Here is a 27,584-nt window from a genome sequence, read left to right as displayed (position 1 = left end):
ATCTCCGCCTTGAATATATTTAATGACTCTGCCTCCACAGCTCTCTGGGGTAGAGAATTCCAAAGATTCACGACCCTCCTGAGAGAAGAAATTCCTCCTCATCTCCGTCTTAAATGGGCGACCCCTTATTCTGAAACTATGCCCCCTGGTTCTAGATTCCCCCACGAGGGGAAACACCCTCAGCATTCACCCTGTCAATCCCCCTCAGAATCTTGTATGTTTCAATATTCTCTCTTGGTTGGAATCCAGAAGGCGTTAGAGATGCCTTTTAAATATAGAGGGCCGTATTTTCCGATCGGAGGCTTCCCGCGTGGAAAAAATCTACGCACTTAACCTGAGGGCTCCCGAGGTGCGTATAGTTCCGATGCTGGGCGCCTCGAACTCTGTGCAGAGGGCCAACGTATCCCAGAGGTGCAGGCGGTTCGCGAGCGTCCCTGGGATCACGTGGGCCATGGGGAGCCAATCAAAGAAGGGAACCTCCCTTCACACACTTGACAGATAGACCTGTCAAATATATGAATGGAGATCACCCCAAAAACATGTCAAAACATTAAATACATTTTACAAAAGCATCACATTTTAAAAATTAGTTGAAATTACAATAAATATCTCAAACAAATTTAATTTTTTGAAAAAAGTAGAGTTTTTTACTGGGCTAAAAATAAACTTTTTTAAAGTATTTTTAAATGATAAATGACTGAAATTTATTTTTTTACAGCTCTCATCCTGGTAAAAGCAGGCCTTACGCCTGCTTTTACTAGGCATAAGAATTCTAAAGGCTTTCTGTGGGCGGAGGGGCTCCAGAAAGCGGAACTATCCGCCTGCAGAGGCCCTTCTCCAGGGCAGGCGTCCGATCTGTCAAGAGCATTCCTGACAGATCGGAAATGCCGGTTTTCAGCGCATGCGCATCGCATGCCTGAAACCGGCATTTCCGATGCCCTTACGGGTGGGTACACAGCGCGTAGGGATCGGAATATCCGGGCCAGAGTAGGAACACCGGGGGGGGGGGGGGCGGGGGGGGAGTAATTTTATATTCTTGGTGCTATTTTCAGTATTTTCACCTTTGTGAAGGAAATGCTGCTGTTCCTCGGGCGCTGTAGCACCATCTTATGGCCACGTCTTGAACAACATTTTGATGTATGTTTGTGACCTGCACCTGGGTACACTGGGCATAATTTCAAAGTTTGCAGACAACACAAAACACTCTCTCGCAGTGAAGAACGAGGGCGACAGTAACAGACTTCAGGAGGACACATTGGGATCGGAGTTGCGGTCGGAAGACTTGCCGCAGGGCGAACCGCAAGTAAACTCCCCGCCTGCCTGGTGCCTCCGGAGACTCGCACGCTTGGGCCTGCGGGGCGCACGCCTGCGTAAAGGCCCGCGTATCCCGGGGGCGCAGGCGGTTCGCGAGCGTCCTTGGGATCGCATGGGCTGGCCTGACCCGACCAATCACAAAGGGGGATCCCCACTGTGCTTTATGAAGATTCCGTTTACCTACAGAATCCCCATGAGCAGCATGGAAATCCCCTTAAAAAAAAAAAAAATGCACTTTCACAGCACTGAAATAAAAATAAATCATTGCAGGGTCAAAATTTAATTAAACATTTTAAATCAAAATTTAACTTTTTGAAAAATAAATGTAAACATTTTTCAAGGGGTCAAAAATAACCTAAACTAATTTTTAACGGTTCTTGTAAGGTTAAATCATTCAAAAAAAATTATTCTAATTTATTTAAACCCTTACGCTGGTAATAGAAGGCCTTACGCCCAACCCTGCGCCAGCGAATGTCCGTTTCCCGCGGACGGGTACGATCTGTTGAGCAGAATCTTGACGGATCGCAAGTGCCGGGTTTTCGCGCTTGCGCATCCATTGCGTAAACCCGGAACTTGCGGGGCACGTACGAGGTCATAGGCCCCAGAAACTGCGGGCCCGACAGACTGGTGAAATGGGCAGACAGATGAAATTTAACGCAGAGAAGTGTAAAGTGATGCATTTTGGTAGGAAAATGAGGAGAGGCGGTATGAACGAAATGATTCAATTTTAACGGCGGTGCAGGAGCCTGTGGGGTGCATGTACACAAATCTTTGAAGGCGGCAGGATAAGTTGAGAAGGCTGTTGAAAAAGCATACGGGATCCTGGGCTTCATTAATAGAGGCATAAAGTACAAAAGCAAGGAAGTTATGATGAACCTGTATAAAACACTGTTTAGGCCTCAGCTGGAGTATTGGGTTCAATTCTGGACACCGCACTTTAGGAAGGATGTCAAGGCCTTGGAGCTGGCACAGAAGAGATTTACCAGAATGGTACCGGGGATGAGGGACTTCAGTTATGTGGAGAGACTGGAGAAGCTGGGGCTGTTCTCCTTCGAACAGAGAAGGTTAAGAGGAAATTTAATAGAGGCGTTCAAAATCATTAACAGTTTTGATAGATTAAATTTAGAAGTAACCGTTTCCAGTGTCAGGAGGGTCAGTAACCAGAGCTCACAGATTTAAGGTGATTGGCAGAAGAACCAAAGGCGACATGAGGAAACATTTCTTTACGCAGCGAGTTGCTGTGATCTGGAACGCGCTGCCTGAAAGGGCGGTGGAAGCAGATTCAATAGTAACTTTCAAAAGGGAATTGGATAAATTCTTGAAGGGAAATATTTACAGGGCTAATGGGGAAAGAGCAGGGGGGAGTTGGACTAATTTGAGAGCGCGTTCAAAGAGCCGGCACAGGCACGATGGGCCGAATGGCCTCCTTGTGTTGCATCATTCTATGATTCTGTGAACTGGTAATCCAAAAAGTCGAGACGTAAGGCTATTTAAAAGGCCTAGAGTTGGTAAATAATGAATTCTGACCACAGTTCGAAATTTTAATGTACTGTAATTCGAAATCCTGTGACACGCAGTTTATCACAGAAACCCCACAGTGCAGATAGAGGCCATTTCGGCCCATCGAGCCTGCACCGACACACATCCCACCCGATCCCTGTAACCCCAGCACCAACACATATCCCACCCTATCCCTGTAACCCCACGTATTTAATCCCCCTAACCCCACGTATTTAATCCCCCTAACACTAAGGGTCAATTTTATCATGGCCAATCAACCTAACCCGCACATCTTTGGACTGTGGGAGGAAACCGGAGCACCCGGAGAAAACCCACGCAAACACGGGGAGGATGTGCAAACTCCACACAGACAGTCACCCGAGGCCGAGATTCGAACCCGAGTCCCTGGCGCTGTGAGGCAACAGTGCTAACCACTATGCCACCGTATGATCAAGCTTTTGTTAAAAGAATGCAAGGCGTTTTCACCCAAAAAATGATGTTCAACTGTCTGCAACTAAATCCTCATGAAATCCCGATGTGGTTGACCATGTTTGTCGAAAGAATTTTTGAAATGCCTCCCTGTGCCAGACGAGAACCAAAGATACTCAACGAGTCTGTTCCCACCTTTTTTAAAAAAAAAAAAAAAAAAATTATTTTCTTGAAAGGCATATTTGCGGATTCCCTGCCTTATGGCCTCTCGAACCTCTGCCAGGAGCGTGTCCCGCTGTCGATGAAGGGCCAACTGTCCTAGCACTGTTTACTGAAAGGCTTAAACATCTGTGAAATGATTCAACACAGGCACTTTTTTTTTGAGCCTTTCGACCACAGTAAAGCCTCAATTGGCACCTCCTGCAGATTTTCAATCTGCGGTCAGTTGGTTTTAAAAAAAAAAAGCGTCAATTTAAGGGGAAGCTAGATAAGTACATGAGGGAGAAAGGAATAGAAGGATTTGTTGATGGGGTGAGGTGGGGAGGAGGCTGGTGTGGAGCATAAAGCTGGGTGGGCGTGTGTGCTGTGAGGAGGATGCTGAGCAACTCCAGGATGATTTGGACAGGTTGGGTGATTGGGCAGAAGCATGGCAGATGCAATATAACGTGGATAAATGTGAGGTTATCCACTTTGGTGTCAAAAACAGGAAGGCAGATTATTATCTGAATGGCAATAGATTGGGAGAAGGGGAAGTGCAACGAGACCTGGGTGTCCTTGTGCACCAGTCGCTGAAGGTAAGCATGCAGGTGCAGCAGGCGGTTAAGAAGGCAAATGGTATGTTGGCCTTCATAGCAAGAGGGTTCGAGTACAGGAACAAGGATGTCTTGCTGCAGTTGTACAGGGCCTTGGTGAGACCACACCTTGAGTATTGTGTGCAGTTTTGGTCGCCTTATCTGAGGAAGGACGTTCTTGCCATGGAAGGAGTTCAGCGAAGATACACCAGGCTGATACCTGGGATGGCAGGAATGACGTATGAGGATGAGATTGGGTCGATTAGGCTTATACTTGCTGGAGTTTAGAAGAATGAGAGGGGATCTCATTGAAACTTATAGAATTCTGACAGGACTGGACAGACTAGATGCAAGAAGGATGTTCCCGATGGTTGGGGAGTCCAAAACCAGGGGTCACAGTCTAAGGACTGTAAGCCATTTAGGACAGAAATGAGGAATTTCTTCACCCAGAGAGTGGTGAACCTCTGGAATTCTCTACCACAGAAGGCAGTAGAAGCCAATTCATAAATATATTCAAGAAGGAGTTAGATATATTTCGAGGCTAAAGGGATCAAGGGATATGGGGAGAAGGCAGGGACAGGGTACTGAGTTTGGATGATCAGCCATGATCGCATTGAATGGCAGAGCAGGCTCGAGGGGCCGAATGGCCTACTCCTGCTCCAATCTTCTGTTTCTATAAATGTCAGCACAGACCTGTTGGGCCGAAAGGCCTGTTTCTGTGCTGTAAATTCGACGTAATTCTATGTCATTTTCTGAGATTCCGTAGTCTTTTTGTAACGCTTAAAATGAGTGGCTAGTTAATCGCTTCTGACGTGGAACTGTAATTTTTTTCTCAGCTAGTGCTTCAACTCTTGGCGGTTGGGGAGTAACTATAATTCCCAATACTGTGGCTCTACCCCGTACAATTAAAGAGTCAGTGAATGGAAAAGGGTGTGGGATCATTAAAAGATTCAAGTTGACATCGCAAGGCTGTCTCGTGTGGGTTGTCTGAATCTTCAGGCGACCCGTATGCTCATTCTGAACACTCCCATTTACCCTCTTCCTTCCATAACACACCCGTGCTTTATTTTTACGGTTCACGTGATGTGCTGTGCGGAAAGCATTGTCTCTCTTTTTCTCCCCACCCCCCACCCCCACGGCCTCGCCCCACCGCATCTCTCTAACCTCACCCCCACCCCCACGGCCTCGCCCCACCGCATCTCTCTAACCTCCCCCCCACCCCCACGGCCTCGCCCCACCACATCTCTCTAACCTCCTCCAGTCCTACTACAACCCTCCGAGATCTCAGCGCTCCTCCAATTCTGGCCTCTTGCGCATCCCCGATTTTCATCGCTCCACCATTGGCGGCTGTGCTGTCAGCTGCCTGGGCCCTAAGCTCTGGAATTCCCTCCCTAAACCCCTCCGCCTCCACCTCCTCCTTTTTAAGATGCTCCTTTAAAACCCCCCTCACCTGTCCTACTATCTCCTTATTTGGATTGGTGTCAATTTTTTTGTTTGATTATGCTCTTGTGACGTGCCTTGAGATGTTAAAGGTGCTGTATAAATGCAGGCTGGTTTTTTCCCCTTCTCCGTTGTCAAGATGTGGATGAAAGGAGCCTTCAATCCTGCCTCATCCATCCAGTAAAACCACAAGACCTCCCGTCACGGAATCCAGCTGTTCCTTAAGACCATCCCGGAGTTTCTTTGCCTCTACTATCCCAACTGAGAGTCTATTCCACTTGCCGGTCGTTCTTTTGCAAAGACCACCTTGACATCAGTCCTGAACTTGCCGTGTGGCCAGTTTGAACTTGTGCCCCATTGTCCTACAGTCATGGTTTTAATTATACTTTATTATCTTGTACCTCTGAGTCCCCCTCTCCAGTTGCCTTGTTCCAAGTTTCTCTCATCTTTCCCCATGACTCAAGATTCTGATGGTGGAGATGAGTGTTGCGGCTTTTGTCTTCAACCCCCTCCAGAGCTGGAATGTCTCTCTCGTGTCCGTGACCACATCTGGACACAATACTCCAGATGTGGTCTGACCAGCCCGCCATACAGTTGAAGCATCGTTTTCCCCTGACTTGTAACCTACCGTTTTGGCGAAATAGATCAAAACTCTATTTCTCCACTTTTCTGCTCCCTCATGATCGGATATTTTAAGAGCCAAATCTGCTACTATCCCTAGCTCTCTTGCTGTGCGCAAATTGGCCGCTGTGTTTGCCTGCAAAAATCATAGTGACTACACTTCAAAAAAAAATGAATTGGCTGTGTCGCACTTTAGGCACATGAAAGGAACTGTATAAATGAAAGTCCTTTTTCTTTCAGCTTCACTAAGTTATTTCTACGCCATTCACAGAGTAATATTGACCCTCAATCAGCATTCACAAACTAATTGTCTGGTCATTATCACATTGCGCACAGCAAGCTCCCGCAAACAAACCAGCTGCCGCGTTTCCTGCATTCCAACAGTGACTAGGTTTAGAAAGCACAGGAAACTCTCGTTTAAACAGCACCTAAATATTCGGAGTTCTCTATTAACCGGCAAAATTCTCACTCCGAAAACAACACCTCAATAACCGGCAGTGTTGCCGAGTCCGAGTCTCTCGCGGTGGCCGAGTTAGTCAGTGGGAGTAGTTCTCCAAACTGCCACTACTCGGCTTCTTGGCGCTGTCGGAAGTCGGAACACCTCGATACCCCTGTAACAGGAGTCTGACTCTCCCGCGCTGCTGGTAGTCTCTTCTGATCCGCCATTTTACAGGGGCACTGTGTGTCTCCCACGCTGCTGGTAGTCATTGCATTGCATTACCCTCAACTGGCAGTACTGTACTTAATCAAGCATCTTCCACCATCCAATTAACACAACATTCTGTAGGTGAGTACCCAATTACTGTATACTGCACATTTCTTGATTTTTAAAAATTTTTCTTGTTAAAAATAGCCTCGGTAGATAACCCTCTCAGTCATCTGGAAATTTTTGATCAACCGGCAACACGCCGGTCCCATTTGTGCCGGATACCAAAGAGTTTCCTGTACTTCATTGGCTGTGAAGCGCTTGAAAAACGTCCTGAGGTCGTGAAAGGCGTTGTATAAATGCTTATTTTCTTTTTTCTGTGACCTAAGGAAGGATATACTTACCATAGAGGGAGTGCAACGAAGGTTCACGAGATTGATTCCTGGGATGGCGGGACTTTTGTATGAGAAGAGATTGAGTAAACTAGGACTGTATTCTCCTGAATTCAGAAGAATGAGAGGGGATCTCATTGAAGCATACAAAATTATTACAGGGCTTGATAGGGTGGATGCTGGGAGAATGTTTTCCTTGGCTGGGGAGTCTAGAACCAGGGGCCACAGCCTCAAGATAAAGGGTAGGCCATTCAGGACTGAGATGAGAAGAAATTTCTTCAGAGGGAGGTGAATCTTTGGAATTCTCTACCCCAGAGGGCTGTGGAGGCTCAGTCATTGGGTATATTCAATACAGAAGTCGATAGATTTCTGACTAGTAAGGGCATCAAGGGATATGGCGATAGGGTCGGTGAATGGAGTTGAGGCAGAAGATCAGCCATGATCTCATTGAATGGCGGAGCAGGCTCGAATGGCCTACTCTTGCCCCTATGTTCTTTATACTTATTCTAACGGACGGTGACTCCCAGGAGGTGCGGGTTACTTCACACGTGATGGTGTCCTCGTTGAAAGCTCAAGTTTAAATTCCAGTAGGATTCCATCTTCAAGATGCACATTCTCCTCTCCTGGAGGTGGTTTAAGACGGGATGGCGTGAGACTTGAAGGGTTTTTTAAAAATTTAGGATGAGGATTTAAAATTTTAATACTTGGGGAGCAGTTGTCGGTCAAGATGGGGGTAATGAGCAAGTGGGCCTTCGTGCAGGACGAGATGTGAAAGGGGAAAAGAAAAGAAAGACTTGCATTTCTATAGCGCCTTTCACGACCCAACGGACACCCCAAAGCGCTTTACGGCCAAAGAAGCATTTTTTGGAGTGTTGTCACTGTTGTAATGTAGGAAACGTGGCAGCCAATTTACGCACAGCAAGATCCCACAAACAGCAACGTGATAATGACCAGGTAATCTGTTTTTAGTGACGTTGATTGAGGGATAAATATTGGCCAGGATGCCGGGGATAACTCCCCCTGCTCTTCTTTGAAATAGTGCCGTGCGATCTTTTACGTCCACCTGAGAGAGCAGACGGGGACCCCGGTTTGACATCTCATCCGACAGGGCAGCACTCCCTCAGCACTGCACTGGAGTGTCAGCCCAGATTTTTGTGCTCAAGGCCCGGGGGTGGGTCTAGAGCCCACCACCTTCTGACTCGGCGGCGAGGGTGGGAGAAGTTGAGAGTTTTTGCAATTGTTTTCACGTGAAGCACAAGCAAACTTGTCATTCTGGGTGCGTCTGTGGGCCCATCAGTAGCAATGTCCAGAGGATGCACAGTAACAGGACACCGAACAGCATATCTGTCCTTCGCACAGACACATTAAGGAGGGCTTAAACTCGAAAGGAATTCTGTTGGGCAGCTCAGTCACAAATATGCAGCGATTAAGCTGTATAAGACATGGATGAGTCACCACTTCCATCAACTGAACACTGGATGGTGCAGCATGGGAGGCTTGCAAGGAGGGCCAATCAAGTCAAAAGAGTAGACAAAAGCATGAAGAACAGTTTTGGGAGCAGAGGCGGGCAAAGTTGTAGAAGGAAGTTGCCTTGTTACTGGGTTCATTGTGGGGTAGGAAGCCAAGCTCTGGCTCGAACAGGATGCCAGGAGTTTGCACCAGCTAGTTTAGCCTGAGTGAGTGGTTGGGAAAGGGTGTGGATTCAGGGACACGGGAACTAGAGTTTATGGCAAGGACCCAAAACGATGACTTCAGTCTTCCCCGGTGTTCAGTTGATGGAAGTGGTGACTCATCCATGACTTATACAGCTTAATCGCTGCATATTTGTGACTGAGCTGCCCGACAGAATTCCTTTTGAGTTTAAGCCCTCTTTAATGTGTCTGTGCGAAGGACAGAAATGCTGTTTGGTGTCCTGTTACTGTGCATCCTCTGGATATTGCTGCTGATGGGCCCACAGACGCACCCAGAATGAGAAGTTTACTTGTGCTTCACTTGAAAACAATTGCACTGCGCAGAAGGCAAATGATCTCAATTCCATAGGCGTTGAATGGGAGCCTTGGCCTGGAGTTCCCTCCGCAGTTGCGCCAGATGCCCCCCGGAAATCTGGACGCAAACCAACTACGAGGCTTAAAAGATGGCGGCATTTTGGGAGTGAGCGGGTTACCCGCGTCTCTACAGTACGCCCCAAGTCTCCTCGATCTCTGACGTCCGTCTGTCCATCCATCCATCAAACCCTCCGTCCGAACGAATCCCTGCCCATAAAACTGGCCACGCCCCTGACTATTCGCGTATCCTCCAACAATGCTTGTTCGGCGAGGGGCGGCTTCAAGTTAGAGGTACAGCACAAATTTATTCCCGTTTTGAGTTTGTGTAAAAATAAATAAATAAATAAAGACTTGCATTTATATTTCACGACCTCAGGATGTCCCAAAGCGCTTTACAACCAATCAAGTACTTTTGAAGCGTAGTCACTGTTGTAATGTGGGAAACGCGGCAACCAATTTGAGCACAGCAAGCTCCCACAAACAGCAAAGAGATAACGACCAGATCATCTCTTTTTAGGTGTTGGTTGAGGGATAAATATTGGACCAGGACACCGGGGAGAACTCCCCTGGCTTTATGTTGTCTCACTTTTGCTTGTGCAGCTAATATATCGCCAATAATTCACGATCGTGACTTTTCTTGGTGTTTTTCAGGGCCTCTCCCGCTCCCAAGGTTACAGCGACAACTATTCAAAAGGTAGGTGACGCGGTGACTGAGATCACCTCGGTAGTCACGCTGGTGCCTGTTTTTCCATTCTTGCTACCAACAAATAACCATTCTCGACGAACGATCGCCTCACGGGTCTGCCTTCACACCAGCTCAAAGGCTCCGACTGTTCGAAGGACGGGAGAAAATGCACGAAAATAGGTCATTCTAATCGGGGTTAGAATGAGTTATTTCTGGAGTGCGCAGTACTGTAATAATATACCTCGGCCTTTGCTAAGGTTACTGTTGTATCCTTTTTCTACAAAATGAAAAATGTGGATATAAAATATATATAATTTTACTGATGGCAGTGAATATTGTTCTGACCAATGAATTGGGAGCTATTGGCAAAACCAATCGCCTGCTGCACGTGTTGCATTAAGTTGCGCTCGTGTTTTATTTACAAGGGGGGAAAAAAAAAAGTTGCAGGGCCCTGGGGAAAGAGCAGTGGGGGGGGGGGGGTGGTGGCGGAGTGGGACTAATTGGATCGCTCGCTTCAAAGAGCTGGCACAGGCACGATGGGCCGAATGGCCTCCTGTGCTGTAAGAATCTGCGATTTGCTGGATTTGTATACGTTGGGGCACAGCTTCCCGTGCAAACTAGGCACTGACCGAAATAAGTCTGTAAGATGTACTAAATCGGCCGCAGTTGTTGAATTCCGCCAACCTTCTGACTCGAGTTCTGTAATGATTGCGGCTGTGTATTTATACATTTGTCTCTGCCAGACGAGACTCGGCCCTCCGAGCGCCCCTGATTAATTCACTCGCTGGGTTGTTGCTACCTGCTACTGAGGATTCTTACCACCAGTGGCCCTTCTGGATTTAAGATGGGTCAGCGATTGTCCTGGTCCCATCTACGGAGCAGCCCTCTCGAGCTTTACATTTTGGGTTTTAAAACCTGTTTTCCAACCAGTGAATTAGCAAAACTTGCTTCCATCTCCAGAATGGATAAGTAAATTTTTTTTGGTGCGATGGGGGCAGATTGTAAAAGGCACCAAAGGTTCCACTGTTACCGTGGCTGCTCTCTGCCTTAACTCCATTAATCCTTGCTCCATTTCCTTCAGTTCCCTTCATCAGCCATGCTCTAACTGAATGGCGGAACAGGCTCGAAGAGCTGAATGGCCTTCACCTGTTCCTATGTAAGATTAAGGGAATAGGAAAAAAATGTAGAACTGCAGAATGTTCGTCGAAGGTTTTTTCCCCTCTTGCATTTTCAGACTCTAGTCCAGTGCAAATCAATACACCTTTAAATGAACCGTGGATCAATCTGCTTCACCAACAAACATCAGAACTAGAAGCAGGAGTCGACCATACGGCCCCTCGAGCCTGCTCTGCCATTCAATTCGAGCCTGCTCCGCCATTCAATAAGATCATGGCTGATCTTCGACCTCAACTCCACTTTCCTGACCAATCCCCATATCCCTTGATTCCCCTAGAGTCCAAAAAATCTATTGATCTCAGCCTTGAATATACTCAACGACTCAGCATCCACAGCCCTTTGGGGTGGAGAATTGCAAAGATTCACAACCCTCTGAGTGAAGAAATTCCTCCTCGTCTCAGTCCTAAATGTTCGACCCCTTATCCTGAGACTATGCCCCCTAGTTCTAGACTCTCCAGCCAGGGGGAAACAACCTCTCCGCACCTACCCTGTCAATCCCCCCTCAGAATCTTGTATGTTTCAATGAGATCACCTCCTCTTCATCTAAATTCTAGGGAATATAGGCCTAGTCTCCTCATAGGACAATTCCCCCCATCTACGGAATCAGTTGCACTCCCTCTATGGCAAGTATATCCTTCCTTAGGTAAGGAGACCAAAACAGTAAACAATAATCCAGGTGTGGCCTCACTAAGGTCCTACATCATTGCAGTAAGACTTCTTTACTCTTTTACTCCAGTCCTTTTGTAATAAAAGCTAACAGGCCACAAACTGCCTGGGCCATGCTGAATTTATCTATAATTGTCTATGGTGCTTATCAGAACCCCCTTTTGTATATAATGAGCATTAACCATGTCATTCATGCAACGTGAAAGGGCTAGCAGAACCATTACAAAATGTGTTAGATGTGATGGACCCAAATATAATGTGAAGAGAATACATCTGTAGGAAAGAGATTAATTTTTTTTAATATTTAATGTGTTTGGAGGAATGAGATAAGGAAGTGCTAAGTTTTGTCACTATTATTTGGGCCTTGAGATTTGGGACGTTCAGTCTCCGAATTTATGCAGCGAAACAGTAATTAAATTGTGGCGCTTGCCTTGAAGTTTCCGGTCATCTGTCACTTTAATTCCTGCTTCACTCCCACTCTGACTGCTCTGTCCTCGGCCTTTTGCACTGTTCCAACGAAGCTCAACATAAGCTCGAGGAACAGCACCTCCTCTTTCGATGAGGCACCTTACAGCCTTCTGGACTCGACAGAGTTCAACAATTTCAGACCATAACCTCCGCCCCCATTTTTTCAGACGGCAGCTGTTGTTGATTCTGCCATTCGCATTTACACCTTCTAGACCCATCTTTTGTTTCTTTACTTGTCCCATTACCATCCCCTCTTGCTTCGCACCATCATCCCTTCTGTCATTTAATCTCTCCTGCCTTCCACCCTATCACAGACCTTCCCTTTTGTTCTTTCCTCCCCTCCCCTGCACCTGCACCTGCTTAAAATCTATTACATCTCCAACTTTTTCCAGTTCTGACGAAAGGTCATCGACCTGAAACGTTAACTCTGTTTCTCTCTCCAAAGATGCTGCCCGACCTGCTGAGTGTTTCCAGCATTTTCTGATTCTAATTAAATTGTGGAAACTTTTTTGAATTCCTCCTCATTTATTTTCCAGGAGTAATGGGCTTGGCGTTACGATGCCTGTTGTGTGTTTTCACTGAGGCTGCTGTGACAGCAGGAATGTGATTGCACAGAAGCGGTTGTTAGGGCAAATGAGCCAGGAACACATTCCGATTTTGCGGGGGGGGTGCAGCGCTAATGTTGAAGGATACGGAGGTTTTCATCTCCGTATCTGACAACAAACACTGTTGCTTAGCAACAGCTTGTAAACACTCGGCCCGTACCTTGGAAGCGTCTCTGAAGTTGTTGCTAAGCTACAGAGATGCTTTCCAGAGCCTGACTGTTTCTTTTATAAAAAAAAAAAAAAAAATTGCTAGGAGAAGGAAAAAAAAACCTAACCAAAACGGCGGCTGATTTCTGCCATTGGATCGAGGTTTCCGGACATACAACCTCCGGATAAATCAAAATTTCCTGTAACCTGTTTTAGTGATGTTGATTGAGGGATAAATATTGGCCCCAGGATACCGGGGAGAACTCCCCTGCTCTTCTTCCTAATAGTGACCGCTCTCTCTTTTAAGACACTGCTCAAAACCTACTTCTTTGACCAAGCTTATGGTCACCTGCCCTGATATCTCCTCCTTTTGGCTGGGTGTCGGATTTTGTCTGGTCTCGTGCTCCTGTGCAGCGCCTTGGGATGTTTTACCACGTTGAAGGCGCTATCTAAATGCACCTTGTTGCTGCCAATCTTGGCATCTCCAGTTTTGTTGGCAGCACAGTAAGGTGACTGAGGTGGTTCTGGTGGCACTTTGATTGTGAAGTGCTACCTCCAAAAAGGGGGGGTGGGGGGGGGGGGGGTCTTTCCCTGGCTCAACAGCCAAGCCGGGGCAGCAATGCAAACAGCAGCATAAGCCACCACCCCTGACCCACCAACGGTCAACTTGCCCACGCAGAGCAGCAGATGCAAAACTTATGCGTTTCTGGCCCACTCGGGACGACCCGCCCTCCCCCCTCCTCAACAATACGGAATGCCTACAAACCCTTGTTTGGTGTCATGCCTGTTGCAATCCGAAGTCCCGTGTTTCTCTTGTATTTGTCTTATGGAGTCGTAAAGCATGTGCTCGCACTGCACCTTCCAAGTATTGTCCCGGCCACACAGGAATCCACAGGTTAAGTTTACCAGAAGTAATAATGGGTCTCCATATGTGTCTGCACAAAGGCAGAAGTCGAGAGCTTGACGGCAAGCCAATATTCCATTGTGTAAGCCAGGGTTGGGTTACATCATTAATCTTTTTGCAATGTACACTAGACATAAAACTTTCCAAAAAATCAATTGCAGCTTAAGCCTGAATTTAATGATCGTGACCTAATTATTTTTGAATGCTCTCGTCTATCAAGGAGCGAGAGCGCACCCTTAGCTGTCATTGGTGTTGATGCTGGCACAGAAACAGACTTGAATAAACCCCCTCCATAATAAATGTATGGAAAATGACATCTACATTGGAACAGGAGGAGGCCATTCATCCCCTTGATCCTGTTCCACCATTCAATTAGAACATGGTTGATCTGTGCCTTAACTCCATTTACATGCCGTTGCTCCATATTGCTTAATACCCTTGTCCAACAAAAATCTGTTGATCTCAATCTTGATAATTCCAATTGATCCACAGCATTCTGTGGGCGAGTTCCACATTTCTACTACCCTTCATGTGATAAGGTGCTTCCTGACTTCACTGGCCTGGCTCCAATTTTAAGACTGAGCTCCCTTGTTCTGGACTCCCTCACAGGAGGAAATAGTTTCTCTGTATCGACCCTAGTGAAACCCAATTTCATTTTCAACAACAACAACAGCAGCTTGCAATTATATTGCACCTTTTTAAACGTAGTAAAACGTCCCAAGGCGTTTCACAGGAGCGATTATCAGACAAAATTTGACACCGAGCCACAAAAGGAGATATTGGGGCAGGTGACCAAACGCTTGGTCAAAGAGGTAGGTTTTAAGGAGCGTCTTAAAGGAGGAGAGGGAGGTAGCGAGGCGGAGAGGTTTAGGGAGGGAATTCCAGAGCTTAGAGCCCAGGCAGCTGAAGGCACGGCCACTGACGTTGGAGCGATTTAAAATCAGGGATGCTCAAGGTGTCCGAATTAGAGGAGCGCAGATATCTTGGAATGTTGTGGGGCTGGAGGAGATTAGAAAGTTGGCGAGGGGCGAGGCCACGGAGGGATTTGAGAGAATTTTTAAATTGCGGCGTTGTTTAACCGGGAGACAATGTAGGTCAGTGAGCACAGGGGTGATGGGTGAACGGGACTTGGATTTCCCCTGAGCCTTCCAAACTCATAGGTTACATACATTTTTATATTCCCACCGTCTAAATTTAACCCCTTTAGCCCTGGTATCATTCTGGTGAAACTGCGCTGCTCCCCCTCCAAGGCCGATAAGCCTTTCAGGAGTTGCAGTGCCCAAAGCTGAATGCAGTGCTCCAGATGGCATCTGACCAATGCTCTGTACAACTGAAGCATCTCTCCCTCACATTTTGTACTCCAACTCCCCTTGAGATTAAAGGCCAACATTTCATTAGCCTTTTTGTGCCCGAGTGTGTCAGCCGTGGCTCGGTGGGTAGCACTCCTCCCCTCCTGAGTTAGAAGGTCGTGGGTTCAAGTCCCACTCCAAGAGACTTGAGCACAAAACGCAGGCTGACACTCCCAGTGCAGTACTGAGGGAGTGCTGCACTGTCGGAGGTGCTGTCTTTCGGATGAGACGCTAAACCGAGGCCCCGTCTGCTCTCTCTCTCTCAGCTGGACATAAAAGATCCCACGGCCACTATTTCGAAGACGAGCAGGGGAGTGAGTTCTCCCCTGTGTCCTGGCCAATATTTATCCTTCAATCAACATCACTAAAACAGATGATCTGGTCATTATCACATTGCTGTTTGTGGGAGCTTGCTGTGTGCAAATTGACTGCTGCGTTTCCTACATTACAACAGTGACTACACTTCAAAAAAGTACGTAATTGGCTGTAAAGCGATTTGGGACGTCCTGAGGTTGCGAAAGACGCTGCAGAAATGTAGCTCGCTCTTGCTGTGCTCTCATTGCTGTTTGTGGGAGCTTGCTCCAATGTGATAATGACCAGATAATCTGTTTTTTTTTTTAAAGTAATGAGTGATAAATATTGGCCAGGACACCGGGTAGATCTCCCCTGCTCTTCCTTGTGAAATAGCGCCATGGGATCTTTTACATCCACCTCAGAGGGGCAGACGGGGGCCTCGGTTTAACATCTCATCTGAAAGACGGCACCTCAGACAGTGCAGCACTCCCCACCCCAGCACTGCACTGGAAGTGTCGGCCTGGATTTTGTGCTCAGATCTCTGGAGTGGGACTTGAACCCACGATCTCCTGACCCAGAGGCGAGAGTGCTACCCCACTGAGCCGCACCACTGAGGGTGCGAAAGTGCGAATGTTTTGGTAACAAGTCACCTGCCCACTGCCCTATTCAGCATCCTGCTTTTAATAGGAAAAGTGACCGGAGCCCTGGAAACGGTCTTGATTGATTGACGTTTTTTTTATATGTATAATTTGAGAACCAATATGCGGCTGATGGATGTTTCATTGTGCAAAGCAGAATGTCAAGTGATCCGTATCTGGGAAAATTGGATTGTAATGAGAACATTCTGCACAGCAATGCTCTTGGAGCAAAATTATTTTGACAGTCGGCTTGTTTCCCAATAGATGTGGGGAGTTAAGCCAACAAGTCTGCAACAATATCTTTAGTCTGCTTCCAAATTTCAATTTAAAAAAGAATTCCAGGGGTTTACATAAAGTTGACGGAAACCAGTTACAGGTGTACACTTTTTTTATAAAAAAAAAGAAGCAAGTTTGATTTTCTTCCCTGGGGCAATGGCCCTCTTCCCCCCCCCCCCCCCTCTCCCTCTCCCCCCCCCCCTCTCCCCCCCCCCCCCTCTCCTCCCCCCCCCTCTTGCCCGTCTGTCTGTCTCTCTCCCTGTCTCCCTCCCTCTCTCTCCCTGCCTCCCTCTGTCTGTCTGTCTCTCTCTCTCTCAGGATTTTTTTACAGATTATGTGCATCTCAGTAATCTCCAGCGAGTCTGAGAGTAGCAATGCAATATTTTAATCATCATGGATCGAATGCTAGCTGTAATGATTGCATACTGAAGTTTGGTTTAATGCTGCCCATCCAGTATATATTGTAAATATTGTACATCGAAAAGAAATATACATCCGCATTTTTTAAAAAAAAAAAGAAAAAAACAGCTTTCTGTAAAGTGGGAACGTAGCAACAGGAGGAGGCCATTCAGCCCCTCGAGCCTGTTCCGCCGTTCAGTCAGATCATGGCCGATCTGTATTTCTGTCCTATCTACCCACCTTGATTCCATAACCCTTGATACCCTCGCCCAACAAAAACCCATCAATCTCCGTTTTTACATTTTCAAATGACCCCCCCACCTCAACAGCTATTTGGGGGGGGGGGGGGAGTGTTCCAGATTTCCACCGCCCTTTGTGTGAAGAAGTGCTTCCTGACATCACCCCTGAACGGCCTGGCTCTAATTTTAAGGTGACTCCCCCCACCAGGGGGAATAATTTCTCTCTACCCCATCAACTCCTTTTATTTATTCATTAGATCACCCCTTAACTTTCTCTACTCGAGTGAGTACAAGCCTAGTCTATGCAGCCAGCTGTCATAATTGAACCCTTTCAAAGCCTTGGTATCATTCTGGTGAATCTACACTGCGCTCTTCCTGAGGTGCGGTGCCTAGAACTGAATGCAGTCACTCTAAATGGGGTCATCTAACTGTGTAACATAACATCCACCCCTTTATATTCCAGCCCTCTATATAGAGAGCGAGAGAGGCCAACATTCCATTCGCCTTTTTTAATTATTGTGTACCTGTCCACCAGCTGAGAGTCTGAGTATATTCCAAACTGGGCTGCAGTTCAACATTTCATGAGCTGAAGCTCATGCACCTGTTCATACCTTAGTTCTCAGTAAGGTCCCGGATTTGATGCAAAACATATTTCAACCAACACCCGGAATTATTTTGTGGAATTTGTGCCACAATTGTTCCTTTTTCCTTGTTCATTGGGAATGGGATTCCATTTGAGGCTCGATGCATCGGATTAAGCAGTCGTCTCCTGATCTTGTTGTTTTTTCCTAACCTAACAAGCTATTGGTGAAAATTTGATCTAATTTGTGTTTTTATTTAATGGACTTCGTGTATGGTATATTTAGTCTTTAGCAGGGCTGAGTGTTCTGTACATTGAGAAAATACTACTGGGCAAATGCAGCATTGCAGTGCTGGTTTGAGAGTGGGTCTGGACCCAGCACTGGCTCCCTGCAGCATTTTGGACAACCAGTGCGCTGTGCCTAATGTATTCGCCATGGCTCAGTGGGGAGCGCACTCGCCGCATGAGTGTGAAGGTTGTGGGGCCAAGTCCCACCCCAGAGACTTGAACCCAGGCTGACACTCCCAGTGCGGTGCTGAGGGAGTGCTGCACTGTCGGAGGTGCCGTCTTTCGGATGAGACGTTAAACCGAGGCCCCCCATCTGCTCTCTTGGGTTGGACGTAAAAGATCCCACGGCCACTTTTTCGAAGAAGAGCAGGGGGGAGTTCTCCCTGGGGCCAGTATTTATCCCTCAATCAACATCGCTAAAAACAGATGATCTGGTCATTAACTCATTGCTGTTTCTGGGAGCTTGCTGTGCGCTAATGCCGCGTTTCCTACATTACAACAGTGACGACACTTCCTTGGCTGTAAAGCGCTTTGGGACGTCCTGAGGTCATGAAAGGCGCTATATAAATGCAAGTCTTTTCTCCTATGTGTAGTTGTTGATTTTAATTGGACGTTGAGAGATTCCAGTGATCTATCCAGATTACAAAAAAAAACTTGCTGCTGTCAGGCTCTACTTGTCTTCTCCATCCCCTTCCCCCCCTCCCCACGTAACTTCTTCTTCTGAAACTGTGCCCACATGTCGTGGCGTGTGTTGAATTATTGTTCTTGCAGGCGTTTCCAGGTCATTTATCTCGCTGCCATCAGTAAGGTTTCATTTGTAACCTGTTTAAAAGATTCGATGTGCTGTGCCAATATGGCACCAGTGCTGGATACCACTCCTGCAGTGCAGACTGTGAACGCGGCGGGTTAACTTTCTTGCATGTATTGCTACAGGAATGAAATGTGTTTCGGCCGGGCATCCTGTGGTCTTTTGCGTGTTCCCTGAAAAGCCTACGCAGGTCGTTGATTCGTGTGCTGCTAATTATTTCCAACATTCTACGGTTCCACTTCAAACTGTGCGCTTTAATCTGGATTGAACCATTGACGACTAGAGGCCTTTAACCTTGCCAGGCTCCTGAATCCAGAACAGGTGCTGCTGTAAAAGTAAACGAAACGTTTAGCTGCAGAATTACGTGAAGCATATAGGGTTTATTATCGAGCATATTTTAATACCAATTAAATCATTTATAAAATCAGACACTCTCTCTCTCTCTCTCTCTCTCTCTCTCTCTCTCTCTCTCTCTCTCTCTCTCTCCCACTCCCCATCACCCTTTTTGCTTTGTCAGCTCAGTGGGTAGCACCCTCGCCTCCAAGTCAGAAGGTTGTGGGTTCAAGTCCCACTCCGGAGACTTGAGCACAAAAATCTACACTGAGCCTCCAGTGCAGTACTGAGGGAGTGCTGCACTGTCTGAGGTGCCGTCTTTCGGATGAGACGTTAAGCCCGTCTGCGCTCAAGGTGGGCGTGAAAGAGCGCATGGCCACTATTCAGAAGAAGAGCAGGGGGAGTTCTCCCCGCTGTCCTGGCCAATATTTATCCCTCAACCAACATCACTTTTATAAAAAAAAAAAAAAAAAACATTATCTGCTCATTATCACATTGCTGTTTGTGGGACCTTGCTGTGCGCAAATTGGCTGCCGCATTTCCTACATTACAACAGTGACCACACTTCAAAAAGTACTTCATTGGCTGTAAAGCACTTTGGGACGTCCTGAGATTGTGAAAGATGTTATCTAAATTCAAGTCTGTCTTTTTACCAATTAAATCATTTATAAAATCAGATTCTCTTTCCTGCCCACTTTCCCATCACCCTTTTTGCTTTGGTCGAAGCCTGGTACTGTGGGAGCAGTGCAGTAGCCTATACATTTTTAAAGGCCTTTATCTAATGTTCGGGGGAGGGAGCTGTATTTACAGCAGCAGTAAAGATACTCCATTAACCAGAATAAATGCAGCATTCTCGCCTCTCTCGATAGGGACAGGAGTGGGCCATTCAGCCCCTCGAGCCGGTTCAGCCATTCAATTAGATCATGGCTGATCTGTATCTTGACGCCATTCACCCGCCTTGGTTCCATATCCATTAATACCCTGACCCAACCAAAAATCTACCAATCTCCGCTTTTGAGAAATTTTTAATTGACCCCCAACCGTAACCGCTTTTTGGAGGAAGTGTTTTCCAGATTTCCACCACCCTTTGTGTGATAACTGTTGACTAACCTGTGAAGGAGGTTAGTCTACAGATATACAGAACCAAAAATTGGGAGGCCTGTCTGCTAATTTCTCTGCGCTCGTGACCTCTTCTAGAGGTAGTTCACTAGAAAAAAAATCTATGGGCAACTTTTCAATTTCGACCCAAATTCTTCTGCGTTGTTGATGTTCTGAGGCAGCAAAGCGTTACAATTAGGAGTTTTAAGACTTGCTTTAACCAGCATGGACTTTTCAGGAACACTTGCAAAGGACGACCAGGAAGCACGAGTTTCTCTTTTGTTTGCATGTGTTTTGTGTGTGTGTGTAACTTGTGTTTTTTCCCCCCTTGCTCAGGATGAGTCCAGGGAGGTAACGCATACTGTGCCTGTTGCATCCATTGCCCCCATGGCTCCAAAGATCCCATCTGCATCCAGCTCGGCCTACAATAAGACCGCTCGGCCTTTTGGAGCTTCGACGTCTCCAAAAGTCACGCCTACCGCTGCACCACCCCAGCCTGCACCCTTTACCCCTGCTTCATCACCCCTCACGCCGCCTCTGCCTCCATCACCGGCACCCACTCTCCATAATTCCGCTGCTCCCCCACCAGTGCCCGCCGCGTCTCTGTCGCACATGCATGCCGGTGCCAGAGCTGACGCCAGCGGACGCACGCTGCCGGTAACCGCCGCTAAGCCGACCGTAACCTCGTCCGTTAATGTCCCACGGCAGCCCAAGGTGTACAACACGCCCATAAACCTCTACTCCTCTGACAATGCCCACGAGGTGGCCGAGGGACAGAAGCGAGGACTGAGAGAGGGGCAGGGTGACGCCAAGCAGCAGAATGGGTAGGTGGCTTTCCTCCGCACCTTCCAGAACGGACTGGGAAACGAGCAGCAGACGCGCGTCACTCTCGGGTGGCCTGCCAAGGAGAGTTCCATTCACATTCCAAGAGAGGTGACCAGCTGATCTGGTTACTGCTGCGACGAGACATTAGTTGAGGTGCCTCCACGGTCCTGGTATTTGGTTTCTTACTGTCACACAAGCAGGGGTGATTTTTAAAAAAAAATATTTACCGTAACATATTGCAGCAATATGTTGAAAGTATTGATTTATTTCAGCTAGCCAAGCGTTGAACCACTTTGTATCTCGCAGGTTATCCCATCTGAATATGCCCCAGAATTTGCCTGGGATTCATTACTCCTGATGCGTCTAACAGTTTGTTTTTTTATATGCACACAAGAGTTTTCCGCTTTTGAAGTTACCCCATCATTTGGGAATGGCTTGAACAGGAAAGATTTGTAGGGCTACGGGGAAAGAGAGCAGGGGGTGGGGGGGGGAGTGGGACTAAATTGGAGCGCTCTTTCAAAGAGCTGGCACAGGCACGATGGGCCGTGTGCACACGGCCTCCTGTGCTGTAAATGATTCTATCATTTTGCTGCTCCGACTAGTTCACTCACCTAATAACAGAAAATGCTGGAAAAACTCAGCAGGTCAGGCAACATCCGCAGAGAGAAATTTGAGTTGACGTTTCGGGTTGAACCCTTCTTCAAAAAGTTTTGAAGAAGGGTTCGACCCGAAACGTCAACTCAAATTTCTCTCTGCGGATGTTGCCTGACCTGCTGAGTTTTTCCAGCATTTTCTGTTGTTATTTCGGATTTCCAACATCTGCAGTATTTTGCTATCGTACTAGTTCACTCGCCTTCCTGCGGTGGGACGAAAGCCTGTGGGTAAAAGCGGGTCGTGTCCTTTTTAAGTACATGGAAGTTGCAGAACGCCCCCGCCATGTCCTGTTTGTTTGAATGCGTCTGCTTGTGCCAGACCTCCCGTGTATTGACCCTTGAAGCAAACTTGGAACCACGCGCAGAATCTTTTTGGTCAGGGAGCATTCAAAAAGTCATTTTCTTTTTTGAGGATAATTTGACCTACTTTAAAGTTGCACAAAAACAATTTGATACTGAACAGTTTTCTTTCCCTCCAGTTCTTCAGTTAAAGGCTAGGAATCTAGTCATTTTTTAAAAACTGTCCCACAATGAAAATTTCACGGAGAAAAGAAATGCATTTTTTTTTTTGGGAAGAGTTTCACATCTTGTTCTCAGATGTTTGTTCCGTGCAGTAAAAAATAAAAATCTGCTTAGCAAAGGGCGAACTTGATGCTGGTGAAACGTTAGCGCTGGAGTAACTGCCTCGATCCCTATATATAGTCGGACTGGGGTCATTCTATCTGCATATGTTATACCTGCTAACTTGGCTGTAAGTTTTTTGACCTGCTTTCAGAATCTAAACTAAACATGCAGATAAACTAATGGCTTTATAGGAAGAAAAACCTTTCCTTAAGTCCAAAGTGAGCTGAGGTTAAACTGTTAAACCTGGAAGGGGGCCAATGCCCTATCGGTTGTGAGCAATGTTCCCTCTAATTTTTTTTCTTCTCCCGTGCGTGCGGTCCCTTTAAACTTGCTGCGCGGCCGCGCATACAACAATTTCAGATCATAACCTCGGCCCCTGTTACATTTTTCTTGTAATTTTTCCACTCCTTTCCCCCCCCCCTTTCCTTTTGTTTCTCTCTCACACCTGGCAGCTATCTCTTGCCCTGCCAGTACACTTCACACCTAATCTCAGCCTATTACCATCTCGTCTAGCTTCGAATACCTTTTATTGTCTCTTTTACTTCTTTTGTTTCTTTTAATTCTTTTGTCCGATCACAGCCCTGCCTTCGATCTATTTTCTTTTCTTTCCAGTTTTGAAGAAGGGTTCGACCCGAAACGTCAACTCAAATTTCTCTCCACGGATGTTGCCTGACCTGCTGAGTTTTTCCAGCATTTTCTGTTGTTATTTTGCGCATACACTATCTTTTCCAGTGGTAACCGCTTGTGAGCAGTCTGCGCGGGACCTCCCGATTGATCCATGTGGCCACGCACCTTAGGGGGAACATTGGTTGTGAGATAAGCATGGTACAGGGCGGAAATGGCTTCTACTTCCCAGGCCGGAAAAAATTTCCTTTACGCTCTCTCGCTACGTAAATACACGTTTACGGTTTCACCCCTGTCGTGTATAGTTATTCAGTGGCGATCTTTCAAGAAAGGCGGAGCAGACTCGAACCTCCTGCTCCTATTTCTTGAGTAAATGGTTAAAAAACCACCTTTGTTTGTGTGACATGTTGTGTGAAGCTGCTTGGCTAATGTACTTTTATATTTAAAAAAAAGAAAGTCTGTTTTGATTCGATTTTTGCGGCGGGGGATTGATCTAATTTTAATTGCCCCTTAATCTGTCCCGGTAACAAGGCGACCCTTGCACGAAGCTGTGTCTGCTGCTTGCTGAGTTAGCGAGATAATGTTGATCCGAACCTCAAGCCAACCCAAAGGCAAGGTCATTTCACCTTTTTATTCCAAAGCGAATCTTTTTATTGGGCCGGTTATGCTTCACTGGTCCCAAGGAGTGTACCCCACTCATCCAGCACCCATTTCCTTTTGTGAGGCTTGGAGGGACAAAATACAAGATGAAAAAAAAAATGTGTGTTTACTGATGAAACTTGATCTCTTCTTTTTAGGGACAGATCCTGGCCAAGTTAGTGTCCACATGACTGCCGCCTGGTGACTCATGATTTGTCAATAATTTGCATGTGTGGTTGCCATGCAAGGAGTGACTCCATACAAAGTGTTGCGTCTGTCTGTCTGTCTGTTATGGCTTGTCTCTATGCTGGTCAAGTTGGAAAAGCACTGGGCATGACAGGATGACGTCACTGCCCAGTGATGTGTGCGTTCTGTCAGAACTTGCCTGCATAATTTTTTTTTTTGTGCTTCACTGATGGACAAATGCTTGTGTTGCATAATAAGGTGAAGATTCATCATTTGTAGAAGAGCTGGGTCTTTCCTGCACGACAGTTGGAGGCTTTGGATTAATGCCCAACTCTTCAGGATCTTTTTAGACTCCAATTTTTATACACCAAAAAGAAATCGCCCGATGAGAAACTTTTTGGGGGGGCCAAAGACTTGTCTTAAAGTTGTTTCGAACCAAGCTCCTCTTTAAAATAGCTCGAGTGTAAATCATGACTAGATAAACGACGGCTGTAAATTTAGAAAGTTACTGGAACACGCAGTATTTTATGATTAAGTATAAACATTTTTCGTAGCCATTTGAACACTTTCATGCTACATGTCCAAGAAATAAGAGCTTTCTACTGCCGACCGTAGAAAGAGCGAAATGGGGCAACAGAAAAAAACAAAAGTTCTTGGAGTCTCTATTTAGTATAGTTTCCTTAAGAGTTTGTGTAACCTCCGTAATTAAGACTTTGTCCTCCTCAAACCGAGGAAAATGAATCTTCGTTTCCCAAGCGTCTGTTTTGTCAAGTTAACCATAAAATGGATGCAAAAGGCAGCTTGTGCAGTTTATGAAGCTGTCGGAGCATAGACCTTGTCTATTGCATTTGTTGCACTTTAATCCCTTTGACTTACTCGAGAGTGTGTTCTTCCGTTCCGTTCCCATCCTTGTCTCTTGTTATCCCGTAGCAGGAACACAGTTAAAAGAATGTCCAGTCTACCAACGCCCAATCCAGACTCCCCTGAAGATCATTAAAGCAGGATACGAGTTGTGTTCTGAACTCCTGATAAAAATGCTCGTTAACTAAAGTAATCCAGAGATAAAGAGGGGGTGGAAAAAAAGCATCAAATGCTGGAATTACACAGCAGGTTCATCAAATTCTGTAAAGAGAAAAGCCAGACTAATCTTTCAGGGGAAGACTCCTTGTGCGAAATGGTTCCTGGTCCGAGAATCTCTCCCTGAAATGGTAATCTATCTTTCCTCATTACAGATTATTTCAGCCCTGTTGTCCACTTCCAGCTGTTTTTGTTTCAGGTTCACGGTTTTACCATTGATCTAGAAGCTGCAGTTAAAACAATGTCTGTCTTAAACCCACTATTACCCCCCCCAACCCCCTGGTGAAAGTGCAGCGTACATTTAATTCAGAAAGCAAGTAGTATCTCTTTGTAAGTACTGTAGTGCTTCCTGGCTTGAAATACAAAACCAGGTGAGTAGTGTCTCCTGACTGGAATTCAGAAGTCTGCAGTTCTGGATGTGTCGCTGTTCATTGGAAAGCCATGCATAAAGATGTCTCGCACCTGGCAGCTATCTCTTGCCCTGCCAGTACACTTTACACCTAATCTCAGCCTATTACCATCTCGTCTAGCTTCTAATACCTTTTATTGTCTCTTTACTTCTTTTGTTTCTTTCACTTCTTTTGTTTCTTTCACTTCTTTTGTCCGATCGCAGCCCTGCCTTCGATCTATTTTCTTTTTCCAGTTTTGAAGAAGGGTTCGACCCGAAACGTCAACTCAAATTTCCCTCCACAGATGTTGCCTGACCTGCTGAGTTTTTCCAGCATTTTCTGTTGTTATTTCCCATTGACCTGACCTCCTCCCATCATCTCCACTCCTCATCTCGCCATTTCTCATTTCATCGCAACTCTTTTTAAATTTTGTTTCGTTTGGAACTCCCCGTGGCTGTGCCCTGGAGGCATATTAGGCACCAGGGATTCCCGTAAGTTAAGTTAAGTTTCTGATCGTAGTCCAGGCATTTAGGTATCCACCCCTTTTTCTGCTAGTCAGGCATTCTGTTAAGTTTTTGTGAAATTGGCTAAAAGTTGGAAAAATAAAAATAAAATAAAACATCTTTTCAGATCTATTGGGTTTCCTCCTGCCCCTTTCCTGTCCCCACCTGAGGTGGGTAATGTAAATGTCACAGGTGCCCACCTACATGTTAATGCCCCTGATGCCAAGGTATGGGTTGGGGTTGGGTGGGCATTCATGGGGCAGGTAGAATGTCTGGCCTGGCCCAGATCTGCCCCCAAAAAGGCCTCCTGAGATTTTCCAGTGCTAGTGAAACCATCGATGTTTACAGCACACACAGGCCATTCAGCCCATCGTCACTGTGCTGACTCTTTGTCAGAATAATCCAAAAATAATCCCACTGCCCTGCTCTCTCTCCTTCACCCTGCATTTTCATCTTTCAAATATTTGTCTACTTTTCCCTTAAAAGATGCAATGGTCTCTTCCTTGGCGACACCCTGTGGCAACGCATTCCATTGTCCGACAACCCCTGCATAAAGAAAGTTCTCCTAACCGCTTTTAGTCACCATTTTAAATCAATGACCCCTTGTCATTGACTTTCCAACTGGAAGAAACAGTCCCTTCCTACTCATTCTATCATCATCCTAAAATCTCTTACATTCTTACAACCCAAGTTGCTACTAGCTTGTTTTCTGGTTTTATGTACCTGCATGTTCACCTTTGGGGACTTGTGTATTTGAACACTCAGTTTTCATTATCTGTACCCTTTCCATTGAGTATATAGTCTCATTCCTTGTTTTTTTTGTCCCAAAATGCATTACCTTGTACTTCCTCTCCATATTAAATTGCATCTGCCACCTGTCTGCCCATTCAGCTAACCTCGCTTGTCCTCCTAAAGTCTTTAACGGTCGTCCTCATTATTTACCAAACCCTTGCCTTTCGACATTGTGCTCTCTATTTCCAAGTCCTCTCTATCTATGTAAAATAAAGATGGGGCACATCACTGAGCCCAGGGGTTACACCACTTCCAACCCTTCTCCAATCCAAGCAATGCCCATTTACCCTTGCCCTTTGTTTTTTGTCCTCTCTCGTCAACTAATTTGCAATCGATGTTACAGTTACGGCATTTGTTGTGCCAACCACACAGCGTACACGTTGTACAGGGCAGAGATTCACAATGGGGGTACTGCATGTTAAGATGGAAACCATTCATGTTTGGCCAACTACGCACCAAATTACAGTTTCCTAGCGAAACATCTCTGATTTGACCAATGCCCGCCCTTGTAATTGGAGTTACTCAGGCCTGAAGTAACAGATGCAGGCGGTCAGATTCCAAGATTTGACATGGCATGAACCGAAGTATGATGCACAGAAGTTTGGAATTTCATATGCATATATATATATGTGTGTGTGTGTTGCAGCCCTCCTCCCCAAGCCTTTTGCATTTTTCTCTTCCAAGCATTTTTGCATTACAAGAATATTTGATTTTGCTCGCTTATTCACTTTTTTATGTATGTCATTTTTCTTTTTCTTTACTCCATCGTTTTGTTTTTCACGAATCACCACCAACCATTCTGTGCCTCATGCTCCCCCTTGCCTTAACTGTGCCTGGCAGTGGCCTGGAGTTTGTTGCAGAGTAAGTAGATTGTCTCCGTCTGTCTGTACGTGTGTCTCTCTTAGATTTTCATTGGCTGTGTAGCACTACTTTCAGTAATGCCCTGTGCAAGAATTTCAGCTTTTAATGCCAATGGGATCAGAATTATCCTTTGCCAAAGTGACTGCACTGTATGACCAGAGCACCCTTGCTGAAAACTACTGACGGTTCTAGTTCAATCATAGAATCATTCAGCCCATCTTGTCTGTGCCGGCCAACAAAGAGCTATCCAGCCTAATCCCACTTTCCAACTCTTGGTCTG

General features: G+C 46.2%; 1 protein-coding gene across 1 annotated transcript in view; it reads left to right on the top strand.

Moving 5' to 3' along the window:
• LOC147122543 (PDZ and LIM domain protein 5-like) overlaps positions 1-27,584 on the top strand; it is a 280,792-nt gene that overhangs the window by 141,951 nt on the left and 111,257 nt on the right. Inside the window, exons 4-5 of the mRNA XM_086005178.1 lie at positions 9,830-9,872; positions 20,468-20,955. Of these exons, the coding sequence (XP_085861304.1) occupies positions 9,830-9,872; positions 20,468-20,955 (531 nt within the window). The remainder of the gene's footprint in view (positions 1-9,829; positions 9,873-20,467; positions 20,956-27,584) is intronic.

Source organism: Somniosus microcephalus, chromosome 2, assembly GCF_052327205.1.
Source record: "Somniosus microcephalus isolate GS21.2 chromosome 2, FLI_Smic_1.0, whole genome shotgun sequence".
NCBI classification, from domain to species: Eukaryota; Metazoa; Chordata; class Chondrichthyes; order Squaliformes; family Somniosidae; genus Somniosus; species Somniosus microcephalus.
This window is presented reverse-complemented; position numbering and strand designations above follow the sequence as displayed.